Source organism: Nuphar pumila, chromosome 13 (genome assembly GCF_984573655.1).
Source record: "Nuphar pumila chromosome 13, dmNupPumi1.hap1.1, whole genome shotgun sequence".
Taxonomy (NCBI): domain Eukaryota; kingdom Viridiplantae; phylum Streptophyta; class Magnoliopsida; order Nymphaeales; family Nymphaeaceae; genus Nuphar; species Nuphar pumila.
The window spans coordinates 25,729,584-25,750,092 of record NC_143261.1 but is presented as its reverse complement, the minus strand read 5'-3'; the positions used below and the strand labels follow the sequence as shown (position 1 = coordinate 25,750,092).

The window sequence follows — 20,509 nt, the reverse complement described above, 5'->3', positions numbered from 1 at the left end:
ACCAAGATCGAGAGGCTTGCTTCAAACCATATATAGCTCTTTTTAATCAACACACATATTCTCTGGAGTTCCCTTCTGCATACCCAGTGGGTTGTTTCATGTACACTTCTTCCTTTAGAGTTCCATGTAAAAATGCATTTTTTACATCCAGTTGACTGATAATCCACTGATGTTCAATAGCCAATGATAGTATGATTCAAATAGTACCCATTTTCACAACCGGACTGAAGGTCTCATCGTAATCTTGTCCTTGCTCCGGGGTGAATCCCTTGGCAACTGGCCTAGCCTTATATCGCTCAATAGTACCATCCAGCTTATACTTTATTTTGTACACCCACTTGGACCCAACTACATTTCGATCATGTGTTCTGTGAACAATCTCCCAAGTGCCACATTCATGAAGAGCCTCCATTTCTTCATTCATAGCTTCAATCCATCGCTTAGAATTTGCTGCTTGATAGAAAGTCGTGGGCTGATCTTCCTTACCTAGAGAGGTTAAGAAGAGTTGAAAATCCATAGTGAAATTCTCATAACTTACCCATCTATCAATAGGATGTCGGGGTCGAGTGGATCTTCTGGGAGCATAAGAAGAATTAATCTCTTGATTAGAATTAGGAAGAATCCCTTTCTCACGTCGAGAGTAAACAATGCCTTTATACCTTTCGGGAAGCAAGAGTGGATCGGAAATGACACTTTCCTGAGTCGTCTGTACATCATCAGACATGTTTCTCTCATCTCTTTTATTACATTCTGAAGGACAAACATCATTAACACTAGAGAAGAGGTCAGAGTTCAACCAGGGGTGATAAACTTCAATTTCAGGAAGGTTGTCAACCTTGTGATCAAAATTCAATTCATCAAATACAACATTCCTGAATATTTTGATACGCTTGCCCACGGGATCATAGCATCTGTACCCTTTATAATCATCAGCATACCCCACAAATCTACACTTCAAGGCCTTATCCTGAAACTTATGTCGCATTGAACTGTCAACATGAACATAACATACACACCTGAATACTCGCAAATCATGATAATTTGGATGAACCATGTAAGGAAAGGTAGGGTGATTTGTTTTCCAAGATATTCATGGGCAATCGATTTATGATATGAACGGCTGAATGAAAGGCCTCTGCCCAGAAGGTAATTAGAAGGTTACTATCATGCATCATGCTCATGGCACTCTCGACAATATGGCGATGCTTGCGTTCAGCAATCCCATTCTGTTGAGGTGTATGAGGACAAAACACCTGCCTACGTATTCCGTTTGTCTGGAGAAATTTAATAAAGTCATTTGAGGAGAATTCACCCCCTCCATCACATTGGAAACAAAGGATATTATCAGAGAATTGATTTTGAACAAAGGAATGAAAAGTCTGAAATAACTTCAATGTTTCATACTTACATTTCATAAAGAAGATCCATGTATACCGAGAATAGCTATCAACAAAAATGAGGTAATACCTGATGCCAGACATGGAGGGAACTGGAGCTGGACCCCAAACATAAGAACAAATAATTTCAAAAGGCTTTGAAGCTCTTTTATTAATAGAATGAAATGGAAGGACATGACTCTTACATTGAAGACAACTAGAACATTTCTTATCATCAACATTTAAATTTAGACTTGACTTGGGAATAAGACTGCTAGAAACAAGCTTTTCAATAAAACGACTACTACAATGACCCAAACGACCATGCCAAAGATTTGGCTTATTACACTCAGAAAGGCTAAAAACATTTTTAGAAGAAGCTGAAGAAGATGATGATGCGAGCTTCGAAGTGAAATGATTCTCTTGCAACACATACATATTCCCTTGTCGCTTTCCTTCAGCGAACGTTTCCCTCGTGTGGAGATCCTTAACACGAACAGAAAAAGGAGTAAACTCAACTAAGGCATTGATGTCATCAACAAGCTTAGAGACAGAAACAATATTTTTCTTGATATTCGGAGCATAAATGACATTTGAAAGAGGAAGGGAAGTAGACATAGGTATGACAGGGTTTCCAATGTGGGAAATACAATGGTGAGACCCATCTCCAGTGACTATACTATTTTTACCAGCATAGGGAACACAAGTTAGGAGCTTACCAACATCACCAGTGACATGAGTGGCTGCACCTTGCTTGTCTCTGGCCGTTTACCTTTATTTTGAGGATCAAACCAACAATTTGCTTTGATATGCCCCCTTTTATTGCATAGAAAACAAGTCGGTATTGGTCTTTGCCTTTGCCCACTGGGATGAATATTAGGTGTAGGTAATATTCCACGACTTCCTTGTCCATTTCTTTCTTGACTCCCTCTATCTCGAAAATCATATGTACTACGTCCTCGCCCATATGCAACTCCTGCGGCAAGAAGAGTGTGTGCTCCTCCTTGAGAATGAGTATCTTCAGAAAATCCCTTTAGGGTCATCTCATACTGCAAAAGTTTGGCACGAAGATCTTCAAAAGCAGGTAACTCTGGCAAACACAATAAGGAAGTAACCATCATATGATAATCCAATCCCAGCCCACTCAAAGTCTGTTGCACCATATCTTTGTCACTAACTGCACATCCCACGATGGCCAGCTGATCTGTAATGGTCTTTATTTTGTTCAAGTACTCCATGATGGTCATGGAGTCCTTTCTTAACATTTGAAATTCTTTCTTCAAAAATAATATTCTGGCCTGAGAAACTTGAGAATATGTCTGAACCAATCGATGCCATAATTGCATTGCAGAGCAGTCATCTGGAATTGCCACAAGCACTTCCTGTGATAATGTAGAAGTGATGTAGGCAACCAACGCCTGATCTCGCTTCATCCAGGATACATATTCTGGATTTCTGACATAGGTAATAAAAGGATCTCCATCACCATTCTTTGCTTCTTGCGATACGAACTCTGGAGGAACAGGAACAAAGCCATCCAGATGTCCAGAAAGGTCCTGACTTCTTATGAATGGAATGATTTGTCGCTTCCAAGTTAGAAAATTGGAATTGTTGAGTTTCTCAGACACGAGTTGACTAAGAAAGTTTGAGGAAAGACCAGACTGAGAGTGAGGAAATGAGTCCATATTCTATCGAAACAAAAAATATAAGAAGAGATAAAAATTAAGAAAATGACTTTACGACAAGAACCCAATTGCAGTTGAGATCTAATGAAAATCAAAACAGAAACTTAATATCAGAAATTCTGCTGCAAGCCTTTTTGAATGATAAAACTGAGGTAGAAAACCAGAACTATTTACCAAGAAACTGTTCTGAATTAGAGTTTGATCAAAGAGACACGTTACTTTAAAATTAACGTGTGTAATTTCAGAATATGAGGGAATATGGATTTATAACTCTGGGATAGAAACAGACAGTGTAAAACAAAGAAGAAGATAGAGAAAGATCAACTAATGTAATATTAGTTAATCAGGATAGCAAGATCTGAATCTGATATGCAGTCAACTTGTAAAAGAAAAAATATTTAACGTGACCCTATTCACGCAAAGATCAAATGATGTGAATCTGATCTTGCGTGAGTATTTGTGCTGTTAACATATAAGATCACGTGCAGTGACAAGTCAAAAGGGAGACAAAAATATGCCGGATGATTCAAAGGCAAATATGATGAAGTGAAATATGTAGGATAAAGTGATACAGAAATATGTAGAGAAAGAAACAGGTAGGCTAATGAAAGAAGGTTGTTCAGCAAACAGTGAAAACAGAAATATGCAGAGAAACAAGTAGGTGAGATGATTCAAAGGCAAGTGAGTGGGAAGAGACTTTACCGGATGAAGGAATAAGATCCTTAAGCTTGGATCTGTAGCTCTGATACCATGATAGAAATCATGGTTCCCTGTTTCATACACAAGAGCAATCGAATGGGAGAGAGAGAGAAGAGAAAGCTGCAGGATTTTCCCCAAAATGAATCACCGACGGTGGTATTAGGCTTCACGTTAAATACATGCTGTTACAATTACTAGGGTACGAAAAACCCATCATACAAGAAATGTAAATTACAAAATGCCATTAGTGACTTTAATGAACATGTGATAATTAGAGTGCTAGTTGGATGAACTCAGATTGGGTTTGGATAAGATCCAAACCCAATCGTGTGCACACACTCCTTTTTAAGAAACTCTGGAGGGACTGGGATAGATCCATCCAGGTGTCCAGAAAGATCCTGACTCCTAATGAAAGGAATGATCTGCCTCTTCCAAGTCAGGAAATTGGAATTGTTTAATTTTTTAGATACGAGTTGACTGAGGAAGCTTGAAGAAAGACCAGACTTAGTAGGAAAAGAATCCATGTTTCACAATAATAAGAATGTATGCAATACACAACCCGATAATAGTTAAAGAAATCAGTATATCAAAACAACTTTCAATTTCAAGGAAATTCCTGCAACCTCTTTCGTTTTTTTTCTTTTTTCATTTTCTTTTTGCTGACAGGACAGTCACGCAGATGACTAAAGTAACTGGAAACTATATCAGGCTATTTGAAGAACAATAGGCTATAAACAAACAGTTAAGCTCTGAATGCAAAAATTTAAAGGAACATATGAGTAAAGCTCAAATCCGATATTGATTTAAAGCCGTCAAATGAAAGGAATGAAGATGTCAAATGGGAAAAGAAGCCAGATCTGAATTTGATTAGATCTGGTCAAGAAGGATAAAACAAGATTAATAGACAACTGATTACTTGATCAGATTCTGATCAAAAAACCGATCAACAAGGTAGGTAAGAACAAGATTAAGAGCTAAGAAGACAACACAGAAAATATTAATAACAGAGGAGCGTGATCAGATCTGATTCTGATCAGGTCTGATCAAGATGTTGATACCAAGAAATAGGTTGGGAAAAAGATGACGAGACAGAATCGGTTTTGACTGAAAAACGTGATCAGACCGAAATACCAAGGAATATGTTGGGAATAAGATGACGAGACAGAATTGGTGTTGACAGAAAAACGTGATCAGATCTGATCAAGATCGAGAAGGATGAGAAATATTGGGAATCAATTTTTTTTGACTTGGGAGATGTGAACGATCAGATTCAGATCTTGTTAGACATACGTTTGGAAGCAATCCCATATCCAGCTCTAGCGTGGCTCTGATACCATGTTAGATTTTGTAAACCAGAGTTCTACCATGAGTGAAGGGTGAGGAACAGAGAGAGAGAAGGAGCTGCAGAGAAAACCCGATTCCACCTTGCAGGAGTCAGCTGCTAATCTTATTCATTTATATGACATTACTAATACAAACTTTAGGGTACTAAAATACCCTTTTACAATAAGAGATAATTACACATATGCCATTAATGAAAGGGCATGATTATGGGTTTGGATCCCTTGACCTGTGATCCATTATAAACAAAACACACGTCTTTTCACTAAGCAAGTAGCTAGAGTTATGATAAGTAATGTGCCACTGGTAAAATTTAAATCAACTAGTGATTTGTTTCAACACTTGGGAAGTGAAAATGATGATAGCATAGAAACTAAATATAATACTAAAGGCCTGTCAGTGATCAGATGGACAAAGAGGTAGGTTCTGTAGTTGGAAGACCCTTAATTGTGATAGTTTGGTTGGTTTTGTTAAAAGTTTTGATAAAGTTTATATTATAGAATCCATTATGTATGACACATTAAGATTGGTACATTTTCTATCCTCTGTATCTCATGTCTTGATAAGTGCCCCCTTCAGAACTTGTCACCCTGTGCTGCATTAGTAGAATATTTTTGATGTGTTATTAGCCAGTTATTGAAGTCTAGATTTGTTTGTGCCCCTTTTTTTTTTCTCAGTTATGAATTTGTATTTCATCATGCTTTCTCATGTGCAGTATTTAATTGTCATTTTGAGGTGATGATGGCTTAGGGGTTTAGTACTTTTTCTCTTGTTGTACAGATGACAGCACACCGGGCTTTCCAATTCTGTAAGCAATACAAGCGAACCACTGAGTTTCGTCGGCTATGTGAAATTATAAGAAATCATTTGGCAAACCTAAACAAGTACAGAGATCAAAGGGATAGACCTGATTTGTCAGCTCCCGAGAGCTTACAGCTTTATCAAGACACCAGGTTTGAGCAGTTAAAAGTTTCCACTGAACTTGAACTCTGGCAGGTTAGTGAAGTAGCCGTCTTGTAGGGATGCATTTGCTGGAACCTGATTTTTGCATTAGTTAATTGATGCCTTTATTGATCCTTACAGGAATCTTTTCGTTCTATTGAAGACATTCATGGCCTGATGTGCATGGTCAAGAAAACTCCAAAGTCATCATTGATGGCTGTTTATTATGCCAAGTTGACTGAAATCTTCTGGGTCTCAGAGAGCCATCTTTATCATGCCTATGCTTGGTACAAGCTTTATGCCCTTCAAAAAAGCTTTAATAAGAACCTAACCCAGAAGGATTTGCAGCTAATGGCATCATCAGTATTGTTGGCTGCACTTTCAGTTACCCCCTATGATCATAAGCATGGTGCAGCTCATTTTGAACTTGAAAATGAGAAAGAACGCACTTTGAGGATTTCCAGCCTCCTAAGCTTTAGTCTTGATCCGAAACGTGATAGCAGAGAAGTGGTAATTGCTTTTCTCTTTTCCTTGTGGGATCATGTTTATTTGTTAATATTCACTTGGTTTGCTTTATCTCATTTCCAGTGCTAACATTTGGCCTTTTCTTTTACAGCTTTCAAGGTCATTTCTTTTGGCTGAGTTGGTAAGTGGGCTTCTTGACTTGTTTTTTTGGGTCATCACATTTCCTATTTGATTTTTCAGAATTTGGTGAACTGATGGCTCTTATTTTGCACTCATTTATAAAATTATAAAGTACAAAAGCTGTTGAAACATGACTGCATATTTTGCGATAATTTACCGTAGAATTTGCTTGTTCACTTGTGCTGACACTTAAAGGAAGACATGTCATGCTTGGCAGTGAAAACTGTGAAATAGAAAAAGCTGCCAATAAATGGAGATAGTGATTGAGCAATAATTTGCTTGTATCCAGAAACATATGTAAGGAAAATAGGAAGTTATGAAGAAAAGTATGAAAAAATAAATGCTGGTGAGGAAATTAGGAAGTTGGGAAGAAAAGTGGGAAAAAATAAGTGTTTGTGAGCACATACTCAGCCTGCTTGCTTTACTCTAAGCCTTGTAAAAACTGGAGAATGGCATGTTTTCAGCCTGTCCAAATGAACTTTTTTATATGTGGCTACCTGGATGTTCTTTTTATTTTCTTATTTTTCATTTCTTTGTTTTCCTAATTAGAGGTATTGAGGGTGTCTGGTTTTTCTTGTTATTACATTGTTGTTGAGCCTCTTATGAATCTTTCATGTTAGAGTTAGATTTACTGGTTGTCACCTTGATTAATAACTCAGATTTTCTTTTTGTGTTCAGGCATCCAAAGGTGTGATGACGTATGTCCCACAGGAAGTCAAAGAACTCTACCATCTTTTAGAAAATGAATTTCTTCCCCTAGACCTTGCATCGAAAGTTGAGCCATTGCTAGGCAAGCTTTCTAAGCTTGGTGATAAGCTTTCTTCAGCTTCTCCAATTCCTGAGGTGCAGCTATCACAGTATATTCCCTCATTGGAGAAGCTTGCTACGTTAAGAGTGCTGCAGCAGGTTTTCTCATGAAATCCTTATCTGTTTATATTCTTTCAGTGTCAGTCAGATTTTTCCATATGATAACTAGGTTTCCTTGGAATCTTTCAGGTTTCTCAGGTGTATCAAACGATGAAAACTGGGGTTCTGTCAAAGATGATCCCCTTTTTTGGTTTCTCAGTTGTGGAAAAAATTGCAGTTGATGCCATGAAATACAATTTTGTGTCAATGAAGGTTGACCATCTGAAGGGTGTCATCCTGTTTGGTAGCATGGTGAGAGCATGGAGTGTATAAACTTGATTGTCCATGTGTGTAGAATATGCAATTAATCATTTGATATACAAGTGCACTAGGTGGTCATCCTGCAAGTTTACTGTACAAATATTCATGCTTTCTGCTAAGGAGTTGGTTGATAAGCATCTGTTTGTGTTCTGAAGTTATATGTCTGACATGCATGTGCTTTGTAAAATGTTGCTAATACGCATTCTTTGCAAAATATGACATTAAAAGGAAGGTTATATGCATAATTTAGAGAAAAACACATATCTGGATAAATATTTTAGGTGTTTTTGTGGCTAATGGGGCATGAAGATGGCTCAAGTTGTTACTTGGGATATCAATCCTGATCTTCTTTGTTCGAGGAAATCAATTCTCCTCATGGTAAATGCGAATTTGTTCCTATGTCACCCCAGAATCATCTGATTTTTACCCGTCTCCAAAAATGCTTCTTGAGCCTTATATTCTTCTGTTTTTTCTTGGTAGTGGTTATAGTGATTTACCTGGTTGCATAGCAATTCGTTAATTCCTCAAATGCAAAACATTAAACATGCATTTGTATCTCCTGTACCCTTTATGTTCCATTTGATGTCCCATTTGATGTCTTTGTGCACTGGTATTACTCTGCTTCTTTTTCAAATTAACTATAATGTCTTTGTGCTAATTGAAAAATGTTGTTTTCAGGATCTTGAATCAGATAGGCTTCGGAATCATCTAACTGCCCTAGCAAAACGTTTAACTAAAGCTAGGAGCCTGATTTATCCTTCAGCAAAGAAACCGTCCAGATTGAGTGACTCCTTGCCTGCTTTGATTGAAGTTATAATAGACAAGGAACACAAGAGGCTTCTAGCCAGGAAGTCTATTATTGAAAAGCGTAAGGAAGAGCAAGAACGCCACATGTTAGAGATGGTATCGGATTTTGTCCTCTTGCATGATATAGTTCAGTTGTATATGCTGCTTAAGTCTGAGAAGTTTATATTAGTTGATCTTATCTCCTATTTATGATTTTTCTTGAAGGAACGAGAAGAAGAATCAAAGAGATTAAAACTTCAGAAAATAACCGAGGAAGCTGAGCAGAAGAGGCTTGCTTCTGAGTATTCAAGAAGGGAGGAGCAGAGAATTCGTAGAGAAATAGAGGAGAGAGAACTTGAAGAAGCTCAGGCTTTGCTTCAGGAAGCTGAAAGGCGAAAGGGAAAGAAGGGAAAGAAGCCTGCCATTGAAGGGGTATATTATGTGATTCTACTTTGTTGGTAAATTGTTTCATTTGCTCACATTATATCATGCATAGTGATCGTGAATTTTCTGTTCATGTGATTTGGTTGAGAAAGTTATTCAACCTGGCTTTGTTGTCATGTGCTTGCTGTGAAAACAGTGTGAGTTAATTTTAACTGACTTAGGAAGAGTATTCTTTTCAACTATTGTATAGAAGTTTCCAAAAAACTTGTAATCTCTAATTGAATAAACTCTTTCCTTTGGGTTTGCTGGTATATTTCTGATGTTGCTATACATCTTCACAGTCGAGAACTGTCAAGTTCTTGTGAATACTTTCCATCATCAACTGATGGTGAAATTGGATTGTTCACATGTTTGCTTATCCTTCAGCATACTTATTTTGTTTATATTCATCATTGATGGAGGAATCCTCCTGGACGAATTTTTATGTATTTTGGATGCAGACGAAATAGAGATGGGAGTGTAGTGAAGCTTGGAGAGCAAGAAATACCGGTGGATGATTCTTTCAAATATTTGGGATCTATCATTCAAAAGTATGGGGAAATTGATGGAGATATAAATCATAGGATAAGGGTTGGGTGGATGAAATGGAAGAGTGCAACTGGAGTGTTGTGCGATCGTAGAATGCCATTGCGGTTGAAGGGAAAGTTTTATAGGACGACTATTGGGCCCGCTTTACTATATGGTACGGAATGTTGGGCTGCCAAGAGACATCATATTCAAAAAATGAGTGTAGCTGAGATGCGTATGCTGAGATGGATGTGTGGAAATACAATAAAAGATAAGATTCGGAACGAGGAGATACGTAAGAAGGTAGGCGTTGCACCCATTGAAAATAAGATGAGAGAGAATCGTTTACGGTGGTTTGGACATATTCGACGAAGGCCTAATGATGCTCCAGTTAGAAGGATGGAGAAATGGGAAAATATATTAGTTAAAAGAGGTCGGGGTAGGCCTAGGAAGACATGGATGGAGGTGATAGGAAAGGATATGAATGCTTTGAACCTCACCGAGGACATGGCATTGGATAGAAACGAATGGAGAAGGATTCATGTGGAAGACCCAGAATGATTTTCTTTGTTGGTTCATATCGCCGACCCCAATTGTTTTGGGATGAAGGCGTAGTTGTTGTTGTTGGATGCAGACATAAGCGCTGCTGTTGTTTTTAGTCTGCCATCGCTGTTGTTGGAAGTTCAGTTGCCTTAATTATCCTAGTCACAGTGGCCTGTGTTTTCTGTGGTCATTGCCAAACTATGGAATATGATGCGTGGTCTTTTCTGGTTGAACATGTAGTTCTTTGTCCTTGATATTTGAAGACATGTAATTGGATTATTCTGTAATAACTATATGACTTCATGTAAAGCTGAGTGCTGATCTGGCCAGTAAGTTGATCTACAGTGTTATAACTTAAAACTGGGCTACTGCATTGAAAAACTGATGTCGAATCTCCTAGACCAGGTGATTTCACTTGAGTCTCAGTTGCTAACCATGATGAGTGGCCCAAGGTAGCTATTAGCTTGCTTGAATATCAGTTGCTAACTAACCATGATGATTGGTCCAATTTAGTCATTTGCTTGTGTGGATATCAGTTGCTAACCATAATGAGTGGCCCAATTTATTTATTGGTTTGCCTGAATCTTAGTTGCTAACCCTGATGAACAGCCCAATTTAGTTATTGGCTTGCTTGCGATGTCCTCTGTGTGAGCTTTTGACTTTTTGTTGTTCTAAAAGCTACTGCATTGAAAAACTGGTGAAATCTGAAATCTCCTAGACCATGTGATTTCACTTGAGTCTCAGTTTCTAACCAACAATGAGTCATCCAATTTAGTTATTTTTATTTTTTATGATGAGGAACCCTCACCGAAGCGAGAAAAACCCCGGGTGGGGCCCCATGACCTCCCTGCCTTACGTTGCCCACCTCTGAAAGGTATGGACACGCCCGTGCGCCAGTGGGATTTGATCCGGTGCTTTCATCTCAGCACCCTCACAACCACCCCGCTGGCCACACGGGCGACCCCTTGCTTGCCTGACATATCGTTAGTATGAGTTTTTGTTCTAGTGCAAACATAAGGACAACAAAGTTAAGCCTATTGTTTTAAACACTATCATTTTCTTATATTTTCAGGAAAAAGTGACCAAACAAGCGCTTCTTGAGTTGGCTTTGAGTGAGCAGCTCAAAGAGCGTCATGAGCTGGAAAGAAAGCTGCAAAAACTAGCCAAAACAATGGACTATTTGGAGAGAGCAAAAAGGGAAGAAGAGGCATTTTTGATTGAAGAAGCATATAAACAGAGTTTAAAAGATGACGAGATCTTCTTTGAACGCCAACAGAGGGTTGCTTTAAAATCCTTGACTAGAATTTGGATTCATTTAGTTACATATGTAATGCCCGTGCTCATGGAGTTTACTGCTTAACATAATTTCTTACTCTTGGAATTTTGTTCTTTGACAGCAAGCTATAGAGCAGAGCAGGCAGCAGCATGCAGGAGACCTTCAAGAGAAAGGTAGATTATCCAGAATGATTGGAAACAAGGTACTTACTTTGAAACTTGTATTCAATACATTTTAGCATGTGAAAGGGACATCATTATTTTGAAGCCACTTTCTGTCATTATCATCTTTGAGACGCAGAAGCATGAAATATTCCTGGGTAGGGGCATTTTTGCGATGCTGCTATGACATTCAGTGCTTTTTATTGTCCATTGTCAGTGTTGAAAGGACCCTAAACAGTTTTTGTCCACTGCATGATGAGAAGAATAAAATCTCCGTTGATATCTTTAGGAATATTTATAATCTCTCCATTCTTGTTTTCTTAATCTAGTGGCAGGATGAATAGTGTGCATCTTTGTGGTTTTCAACTGTTGATCTGACCATTTAGTTTGCCAGTTGGTCTGTCTTCAGCTGATAATTTGTGACATTATTCCAGAAAATTTTTGAGCAAGAACTCATTGTGCGCCGAAGAGATGAATTTGAGAGGTTGAAGAGAGAGAGAGATGAGCGTATTGCTATGATCTTAGCTGAACGGAGGCAGGAAAGGTTGAGAAAAAGGAAGATTGCATTTTATAGGCGAGAAGAAACAGCAAGACTCACCAAGCTGAGGGAAGAGGAGGAAGCCCGGAAACTTGAAGGTAGCTTACTTTTGAGTCTCCTATCTTGAAAGGGTGTTTTTTGTGTTGCTTTTGACAAATGGTCATTGTTTCTTTGTGCTACTCTGCCTGCGTGGATATTGTGCTCCTTGTGGATTTGGAGAATGAGTCATCTTATCGTTTAAGCATTAATTTCTTCAATGTGGTCTGAGTGGGTAAGTTACTGAAAATCTAAACCATGTGAAACAGGCAAGCACATCATCCTTAGGTTATGAATGGAGTTTTGACTTAATTTTATGGTAATGCCGTATTCATTGCGTGACCTTTGGCTTATTATAGTGAATCCATTGACATTGTACCAAACCTTAATGCATGGCTTTGTTTGATCTGACTCTGGATAGATCATGCTGGCTCCTCTTTGTGCTTGCCATTTGCTAATTCAAGAGGAATCGGTTCATGCCATCTTCAAATGATGGTGGCTCCAAAGCTACACCTATACCTACATTAGTTATCTCAAAGTCCAATAACATGACAGAGGTCTCTCATCTATTTGTGTGTCTGCATTCTGATCCTTTTTTTCTTGTCTGGAATCAGATCATCCATTTATTTGTTTTTACTTGAAGCATCTTCATTTTTCATTTGCGTATGAGTAACGAGACACCTTTACATGTTCGCTGAGTGGTGTGCCCTTAGTTTTTTAAGTGAAGCTTTATTGATGGGCTTGATGATATGAGCTTGCATGGGTGAATCTACCTTGTCTAACAGGAGGCCAAGTATACTGACGACTTTTTGAAGAATTGGCTTGAAGCCCACGCTCTGTACTGAGCTGTCTACAATCTTTTGACTTTTTTGTTTTCTTGTCTTTCATTTACTCCATGATAGTTCCTTCTAACTTTTTTCCTCCATCCCTCCTTTGTTTTATCCATATTTGCATTTGGGAAGAGATTGGATCACATTTGCTGGTATCACTGAACTGGATAGCATTCATATTTTCTTTGTATAATAGGCCATCATATTTCCAAAATGTACTCAAGTCTGGTGTCTTTTTCCTTTGTAAGAGCTTTCAGATGACTTCAGAAAACACCTGTTTTAAGAACCACACAACTTCACAGGCGGCAACAAAGAAGGTTGCAACTTTTCTTCACCCGACTTTGCTCAGACCATCATTTTCCTGTGTTATATGACCATACCAACCTTGCCTTCGTTGTTTGTTTTTGTGCTGAATGAATCTACAATCTGTGTCAGGCTTCAGTGGTGAGAAAGACTGGGTGCACTGCTTTCTTGGTGCTTCTCCAGTCAACTGTGCATATATATCTTAACCATCTGTGTACTATTGTGTCTAAATTGACTTGTTCAATTGGTTAGACTGGTAGGCATGTATGTCTCAATTATGGTACTTGGTAGCCATTCTATTGATAAATTGATATTTTGTTGTCTCAGACGCAGAAAGAAGGCGGCGTGAAGAAGCTGAACGTCAGGCAAAACTCGATGAAATTGCTGAGAAACAAAGGCAACGAGAGAAGGAACTTGAGGAGAAAGAGAGGTTGAGAAGGGAGACGCTACTTGGAAGGTCAACGGATGAGGCTAGGCATCCGAGGTCACCAGAGCCAACTGCAGCAAAACCAGCAGAACCTGCTGCACCAGCTGCTGCTCCTACACCAGGCAAGTATGTCCCCAAATTCCGAAGGCAACAAGCTGAGGGTGCTGTTGCAACACCACCGCCGGAACCAGACAGGTGGGGCCGCTCTGATGACCAGCCACCCCGTACAGATGACCGGAAGTCCTCATTCTCCAGCTACAGCTCGCGGTCTTCATCTTCATGGTCCTCATCCAGGCGATACTAGAACAACAGCCAACTTAGTTTGACCAATCACTGGCGATGATGCTGGTGTTGGAAAATTCGTGGGCTGATTGGCTGCCTTGGTTTTGGTTTTGGCTGTATGGTCATTTTTGTCTTGCTGAGAGAACCGTTGTGAATTATTGTATGCGTTAGTAGCTCCTTGGATGAACTCTGTCTTGTGGTTTTTCTTTAAGATACTCTATTTATGTTGATCCAGTTTTTTTTGGTATTTAGCAACGACCAGATAGTTCCCATTTGGATCCGAATTTGTACTGTTTTAGAATAACAGAATCTATATTTTCTTCCTGATGCCGAGTTGCACTATGGCATCCAATGGGCTATAATGCGTCACTCTGGAAAAGAAATGACATTATCTCAAAGGAGTGCATTTCTTCTGGGTTTTTTTCTTTATTTAATTGTTATATTTTATAAATTAGTTGTGCAACGTATTTTTGGTAGTGAACCAATATGGACCATTTCAACATGGCATAGCTGCATTTTTTTGCCCTTCTTATTTTTGCTTAATTTGAGCTTGTGGATGTTTGTTTTTTTTGCCTTTTTAATAGAAAACATTTTTCGGATTGAGCTATTTCACTATGAATGTTCAATCTTTTATTGCAGGTATTTGGTACAATGTGTACCTTTTGACTTTAAATTCTTTTAAATAACCGATCAAAAGATAGAATATTTATAGTCTAGGAAGTTTTTTTTTTTTTGAAAATAATTATAGTCTTAAGTGTTTTTCACTAAATGAACTATGAGGATCATTAAATTATGAAACTTGCATTATTTGATTTAGCTGAAGTGGATTTCCAGTTGGACATAAATGAAACGCTAAACTTTTACCAAACGTGAATTCAATTGCATGTTTCCCTAATCAAAATCAAATATATTGGGTGCATAAAACTTATTTGATTTTTACGTGTGTTGGTTTGTATGTAGGGCTGGAAAAGGGGGCGAGTTGCTTATGGTTCAGCCATGCTTGGCTGGTAAAAAACTCGCTTGAACTCATAAAATAGGCTTGGCAAGCTTAACTAAAATAGCTATTCGGTCCTACTCAATTTTTACAGGGTTGTTGAGCAGTAAGAACTATATTCTGTATATATTTTGTCACACAATGCAATATAAAATAAATAGTCAAAAACATTTGCTTGCAAGTAATAGGTTTAGGTACCGTTTGGATGATACCCAAAACTAAGGTGCCAAACTAGGTTTAGGCAACAAAACCTGGTGTCTATTTGGATGCCATCAAACCAGGTTTGGGCCAACCTGGTTTGGCAAAAGTGGTCCTCCCTGTGTTTTCAATCTGGCTTATCTGAGGGGACATCAGACATGTTCCCAAGCTCCTTATAAGCCCAGCACACCCTCACATGAGTCCGGTCATTTCTGGCTGGCCACTGGTCGGGAAATGGTCGGACTAGTACTGCCCTCGCTGGGCATTACCAGTCCAGCCATTTTCCATTGGGGTCTAGTCAGAAAACGTCAATTTTTAACGTTTTTTTAAAATAAAATAATGACCTATCATTTTCCAGCCAGCCACCGGTCGATAAATGGCTAAAAAAATGATCTTTTTAGCAGTTTTTTTCTTCTGGTTGGATGGTTATTTTTGGCTAGCCACCAGTCGGGAAATGGCAGGCTAGCATTTTTTTTTTACTTTTTTTTATATAACCAGCCATTTTTCGGACAGCCACCGGACAGAAAATGGTCGGGCTGGTGTTGTCAGACGAAAAAGCAACACCAGCCCAGCCATTTTCCAGCTAGTGGCTGGCCGGCCTCCTTTTCGTTTCATTTTCCTTTTTTATCATTTTTTAAAAGCAAAAATCAGTTTTTGTCATCCAAACACTTCATAGGTTTTTGGCAAAAAACTGGTTTTCAGTCAAAACCAGGTTTCTCATAAACCTAATTTTGCCATCCAAACAGACCTTGGAGTTCAAATTCTATTGCTTCCAATGTTGAAACAATGCATTTTTCCTGCAAGTTTCGGCTCAATGTGTTTATCAGAAAATGACCGCACTTTACAGGAAATGATACATTCTGCCCCCATGTCCAAATTCACAAATGCCCAACTTTTTTAGGATATTTTAAACCTTTACACGAGTGAACCTCCTGAGGTTTGCGTGATATATATGTACATTGTCCTGATCTTGCAACATCTCATTAAAAAGTACATTCACATGGACTTCATGAAGTTCACACAACCAAATTTACGAACCTCTTGTAATTAAAATCTACTAACCTTCGCAAATACCGTAGGAAATTCATGATCTACAGTGTCAATTTTCTTTAAGTAATTGATCCCCAAGGAAGTCCTGAAATGTGTGCCGACATTCACATATTAATGTTTGTAAATGTCTTATACCTTCACACTCTAGTCGATCTTCACAAATAAGGCACTACATTCACATATCTAGTATGGCATTCATTTGCTACCATGTGAATCTCCTTTAAATAAATGATCCTCAAGAGGTCTGCAAATGTGTGGGGACATCCGTATATAATTTTTGAGAATGTTCTTGACATTCAGATTTTGTCGTTGTGAAGTTCTAACCGAGAGTTCCTGAATATTCATAAATTTGAGGAATGACTTGCTTGCTAATTTCGCTAGTTTTTGCAAAAGTTCATACGAGCATTAAATGCTACAATCGTCACTATAAAAGTGATGGTTCACATAAAATAAGGTTTTTGTGGTCTCCAACGTTCTTTCTCAAAAGAAAAACCGGCAATTTCCTAGTAACAATTTCCAATAATTTATCGATAATTTTTTAAAAATCATCGACAATGAGTTTTTTCCGATAAGCACATCTTTAATGGTTGAATCAGTTGTTTTTTAAAACAATGACATGAATTAGTAAATAACTAAAACATTGGAATGCGTCAGTTATTTTGTGAAAGAATTGCATAGTTTTCAAGTTATCTTTGCATGTAAATGGTTGAGTTGCAACTCAATACATGACCTGAATATGAATCCATTAAGTGGGTTTGATAGCTAAATCTAGATTTGATTAATAATTGAATTTGGGTTTAGTATTAAGTTTTGCATTCAAACCCGAACTCAAATCTCACTAAAAACCCAACTCGATTAAGTGTAAATACTAGGCAATAAGCTAGTTGGATTTGGGTTTGGGTTTATCTTTTTTCATCCAAATTTGAATCTGACTAGGCCAAACCCGATTAAGTTTCTTAGTAATGCCTTGATTCGATCCGTTTACATCCCTAATCATGAACTTGAGCTCAAACGACTTGAACACCTCATGTTTGGTTCGTTAGGCTCGTTAACTTGCCCTAGTTAGGGTTAAGGAAGGGATTTTAAACGTGGAAAAGTTTTATGAAGGTCATGATTATGGAGAGTGTGTAGAGGAGGCAGTTTCGCCTCAATCATTTGTTCGAGAGGAAAGAGGGTCTACAAAAAAATAATAGTAATCTGATTGGCAATAAGAAGCCAAGATCAAACCTTCGATATAGAGCTATGTCTACTTGAAAATGAGCCCTTAGAGGAACAAGTGCATGCTCCGACTTGAATTGCAGGATTCATAGGCTCAAGAGTCGGATTGTAGAGGAGCTGGTTTCACTTTAATCATTTGCTCGAGAGAAAAGAGTCTACATGCAAAAATAATAATCTAATTGGCATTAAGAAGCTAAAGATCGAACTCTCTAATGTTTAGCTACGTATTGTGAATGTTTGTTACATGTTCATTTTTTCGTGAATGAAATGAATATATCTATGAATAGCTTCATTTTTGAATAACTGGAATAAATATATATATGCAAGCAAGTTTATTTTTGAATGAATGAAATGAATATATGTATGACTATGTTTAGATTGAATGAATGGAATGAAGTTGTGTGAACATATTATTTTCATGCGAATCCTACAAGTTTTGAGAGGTTTCAGTTGCAGGAAGTTTGCAAATTTGGTTATGTGAACTTCACACTATGTATGCGAAGTTTCGACTATGAAGGAAATCATAAATATTGTTTTGCAACCTTCGAACTATATATGCAAATTATTTGTAACACTTTGAGAAAGTTCCTATAGTGTGAAGCAACTGAAAACATAGAAACTTCACAAATATTACACTAATTTCACATATAAATGTCAAAGTCTGCATAACATTATAAGTGATTTTCGTTACAGTCAAAACTTCGCAAACTAACTTCATATATATAGTGCAAAGTTTGCACAACCAAATTTGTGAACTTTTTGAAATTAAAACCTCTTGAAACTTGTGGAATCCACATGAAAATAACACCTTTATACAACTTCATTTCATTTATTTAAACTAAACATGGTCATACATATATTCATTCCATTCATTCAAAATTGAATATGCTCATACATATATATTTATTGTAATATTCGAAAATGAACCTGATCAAAAATATATTTATTCTATTCATTAAAAAATGAACATGTTACAAACATTCACAGTACATAGCTCAACATTAGAAGGTTTGATCTTTAGCTTCTTAATGCCAGTTGGGTTACTATTTTTTTTGCAAACCCTCTCTTTAATCGGGCAAATAATTGAGGAAAAACTGCCTCCTTTGCAATCTGACTCTTGAGTCTTTGAATCTTGCAATGTGCATCGGAGTATCTAGTTGTTCATTCAATGGCTTATTTCCAATCAGACATAGCTTCACATCGACGGTTCAATCTTTGACTTTTTAATACCAGTCAGATAAATGTTTTTGTCTGCAGGCCCTCTCTTATTTTGAGCAAGTGATTGAGGCAAAATTACATGCTCTATGCACTCTCCACAACCGAAACTTTCTCCTTTTGTTGAGGACCATCAACATCATTCACCACCTAACATCTTTTCTAAAATCTTATCTACCTCAGCCATGACAGCCTTCCTTTGCAGTTCTAAAATCATCTTCACCATTGCTTTTTAAAGACAAAAACAAACTCTAAAATGTGAACCACCACCTTTTTACTATCGAAGCATCGTTTTAAATTTTGAAGCAACATAATTAATGCTACTAGGGACATTCACAAAAATATGGAGAGGTTCACTTTAATAAATTTGTAAAGTTTCAGTTATAGAAAGTTCGCAAATAAAGTTGTGCGAACTTTGTTTTATATATGTGAATTTTGTGAAATATTATGCGAGCAATGACCAAGATTTGTGAAGTGGTCCACAAAAACAATTTGCAATGACACGGTTTACGAAAAATGACTAAGGTTTGCAAGGATGAAAGTCTATAAACAAGTTTTTACGAAAAATGATCAAGATTTGTAGGGATGAGGAAGTTCTCAGACAAGTTTTTACGAAAAAAAGAAACAAACGAAAAAAATAAACAAAAACAACTTTATATATGATTTCCCAAAGCATGCAAAGTTACGCAGATTAACATGCCAAAAATTTACTCAGATCTCTATGTATTTGTGGATATCCTGTAAAAAAATCTATATATTTTAAAGGAACTTTGCATATTTTGGAGAAAGTTTGCATATTTGGGTGAAACTTCACATATTTAGGAGGAACTTTGCATATTTAGAAGGATATATATGCAAACTTAGACAGGTATTTGTGAAGTTTCGAGGTTTGAGTTTAACAAGATGTTCACAAATATGATTATGCAAACTTTGTGATGTTCATAAAAAAAATGTGCAAACCATAAAAAAGTGGGAGTTTTCGATACTCGATGTGCAAAAAGATATATTGCGCAAACTTTGTGAGTTCCGCACATGTGAAGGTGAAAAAGGTTCTTTTATAGTTGTCTATTTGCGACATTGAATATCTTGTAGATTTTGAAAATTGTAGGGCATTTCGAAAACACATCATTTTTCTGTATGGTCATTTTTTTATACTTATGTTATAGAATTGATTAAATGACTTTGGGTTCATGAGATATCCACACATCTTGAATCTGAACCCCTGACATCCGTATTTACTGGTGGATCCATCGTCTTATGTGTATGAAACTGGAAACCAGCCTCTTGTATGTATGAAACTGCGAACCAAACAAAACCGGATTATAGGAGGGTTTTTCAAGGTATAGTATAGGGCTTTCAACGGTCACACACAGAGGACTGAATGTATCTAGATGGGATTCCAACTTTGTAGTGCTATACCGGTTCAAGTCCAGGTCCACATCTGCATTGTAAGAACCAAACCCAAAAAGCCAAACTATTTTGCTGCAGAAATTCTTGGACCTTAAAGGATTGGTGTTGGAATGGGTCAGATTCGTAAACTTTCTAATAAGAAGAGGGATCATGTGTGTCTTGTATGCTCTGGGTCCAACCCAATTATCTAATCTAACTCACTTTAGTAGGTCCATACCTTAATACTATTGGGTAAGGATCAGGACGGCTAGGTCATGACCTGTCTCGTTTACGTCCCTAGATCACCCAAACTCTCTAACCAGGATCTTGGGTTTGACCCGAATCCAATTTGTTAGGTTGATTTACACAGCCCATAGCGCAACGACAATTAAGAGAAATAAGAAACAACACAATTTACAGTCGAAGGACGTAAGAACACATTATTTCATAATGTCAA

At 37.5% G+C, this 20,509-nt stretch overlaps 1 protein-coding gene across 1 annotated transcript in view; it reads left to right on the top strand.

The window, feature by feature from the left end:
- The window catches only part of LOC149818141 (eukaryotic translation initiation factor 3 subunit A-like), a 30,200-nt gene extending 15,815 nt beyond the window's left edge, over window positions 1-14,385 (top strand). Inside the window, exons 4-14 of the mRNA XM_089985217.1 lie at window positions 5,882-6,097; window positions 6,185-6,553; window positions 6,660-6,689; window positions 7,367-7,594; window positions 7,685-7,846; window positions 8,534-8,758; window positions 8,867-9,073; window positions 11,208-11,414; window positions 11,533-11,613; window positions 12,007-12,208; window positions 13,607-14,385. Of these exons, the coding sequence (XP_089841343.1) occupies window positions 5,882-6,097; window positions 6,185-6,553; window positions 6,660-6,689; window positions 7,367-7,594; window positions 7,685-7,846; window positions 8,534-8,758; window positions 8,867-9,073; window positions 11,208-11,414; window positions 11,533-11,613; window positions 12,007-12,208; window positions 13,607-14,010 (2,331 nt within the window). The 3' untranslated portion in view covers window positions 14,011-14,385. The remainder of the gene's footprint in view (window positions 1-5,881; window positions 6,098-6,184; window positions 6,554-6,659; window positions 6,690-7,366; window positions 7,595-7,684; window positions 7,847-8,533; window positions 8,759-8,866; window positions 9,074-11,207; window positions 11,415-11,532; window positions 11,614-12,006; window positions 12,209-13,606) is intronic.
- Window positions 14,386-20,509: the final 6,124 nt, after the last annotated feature.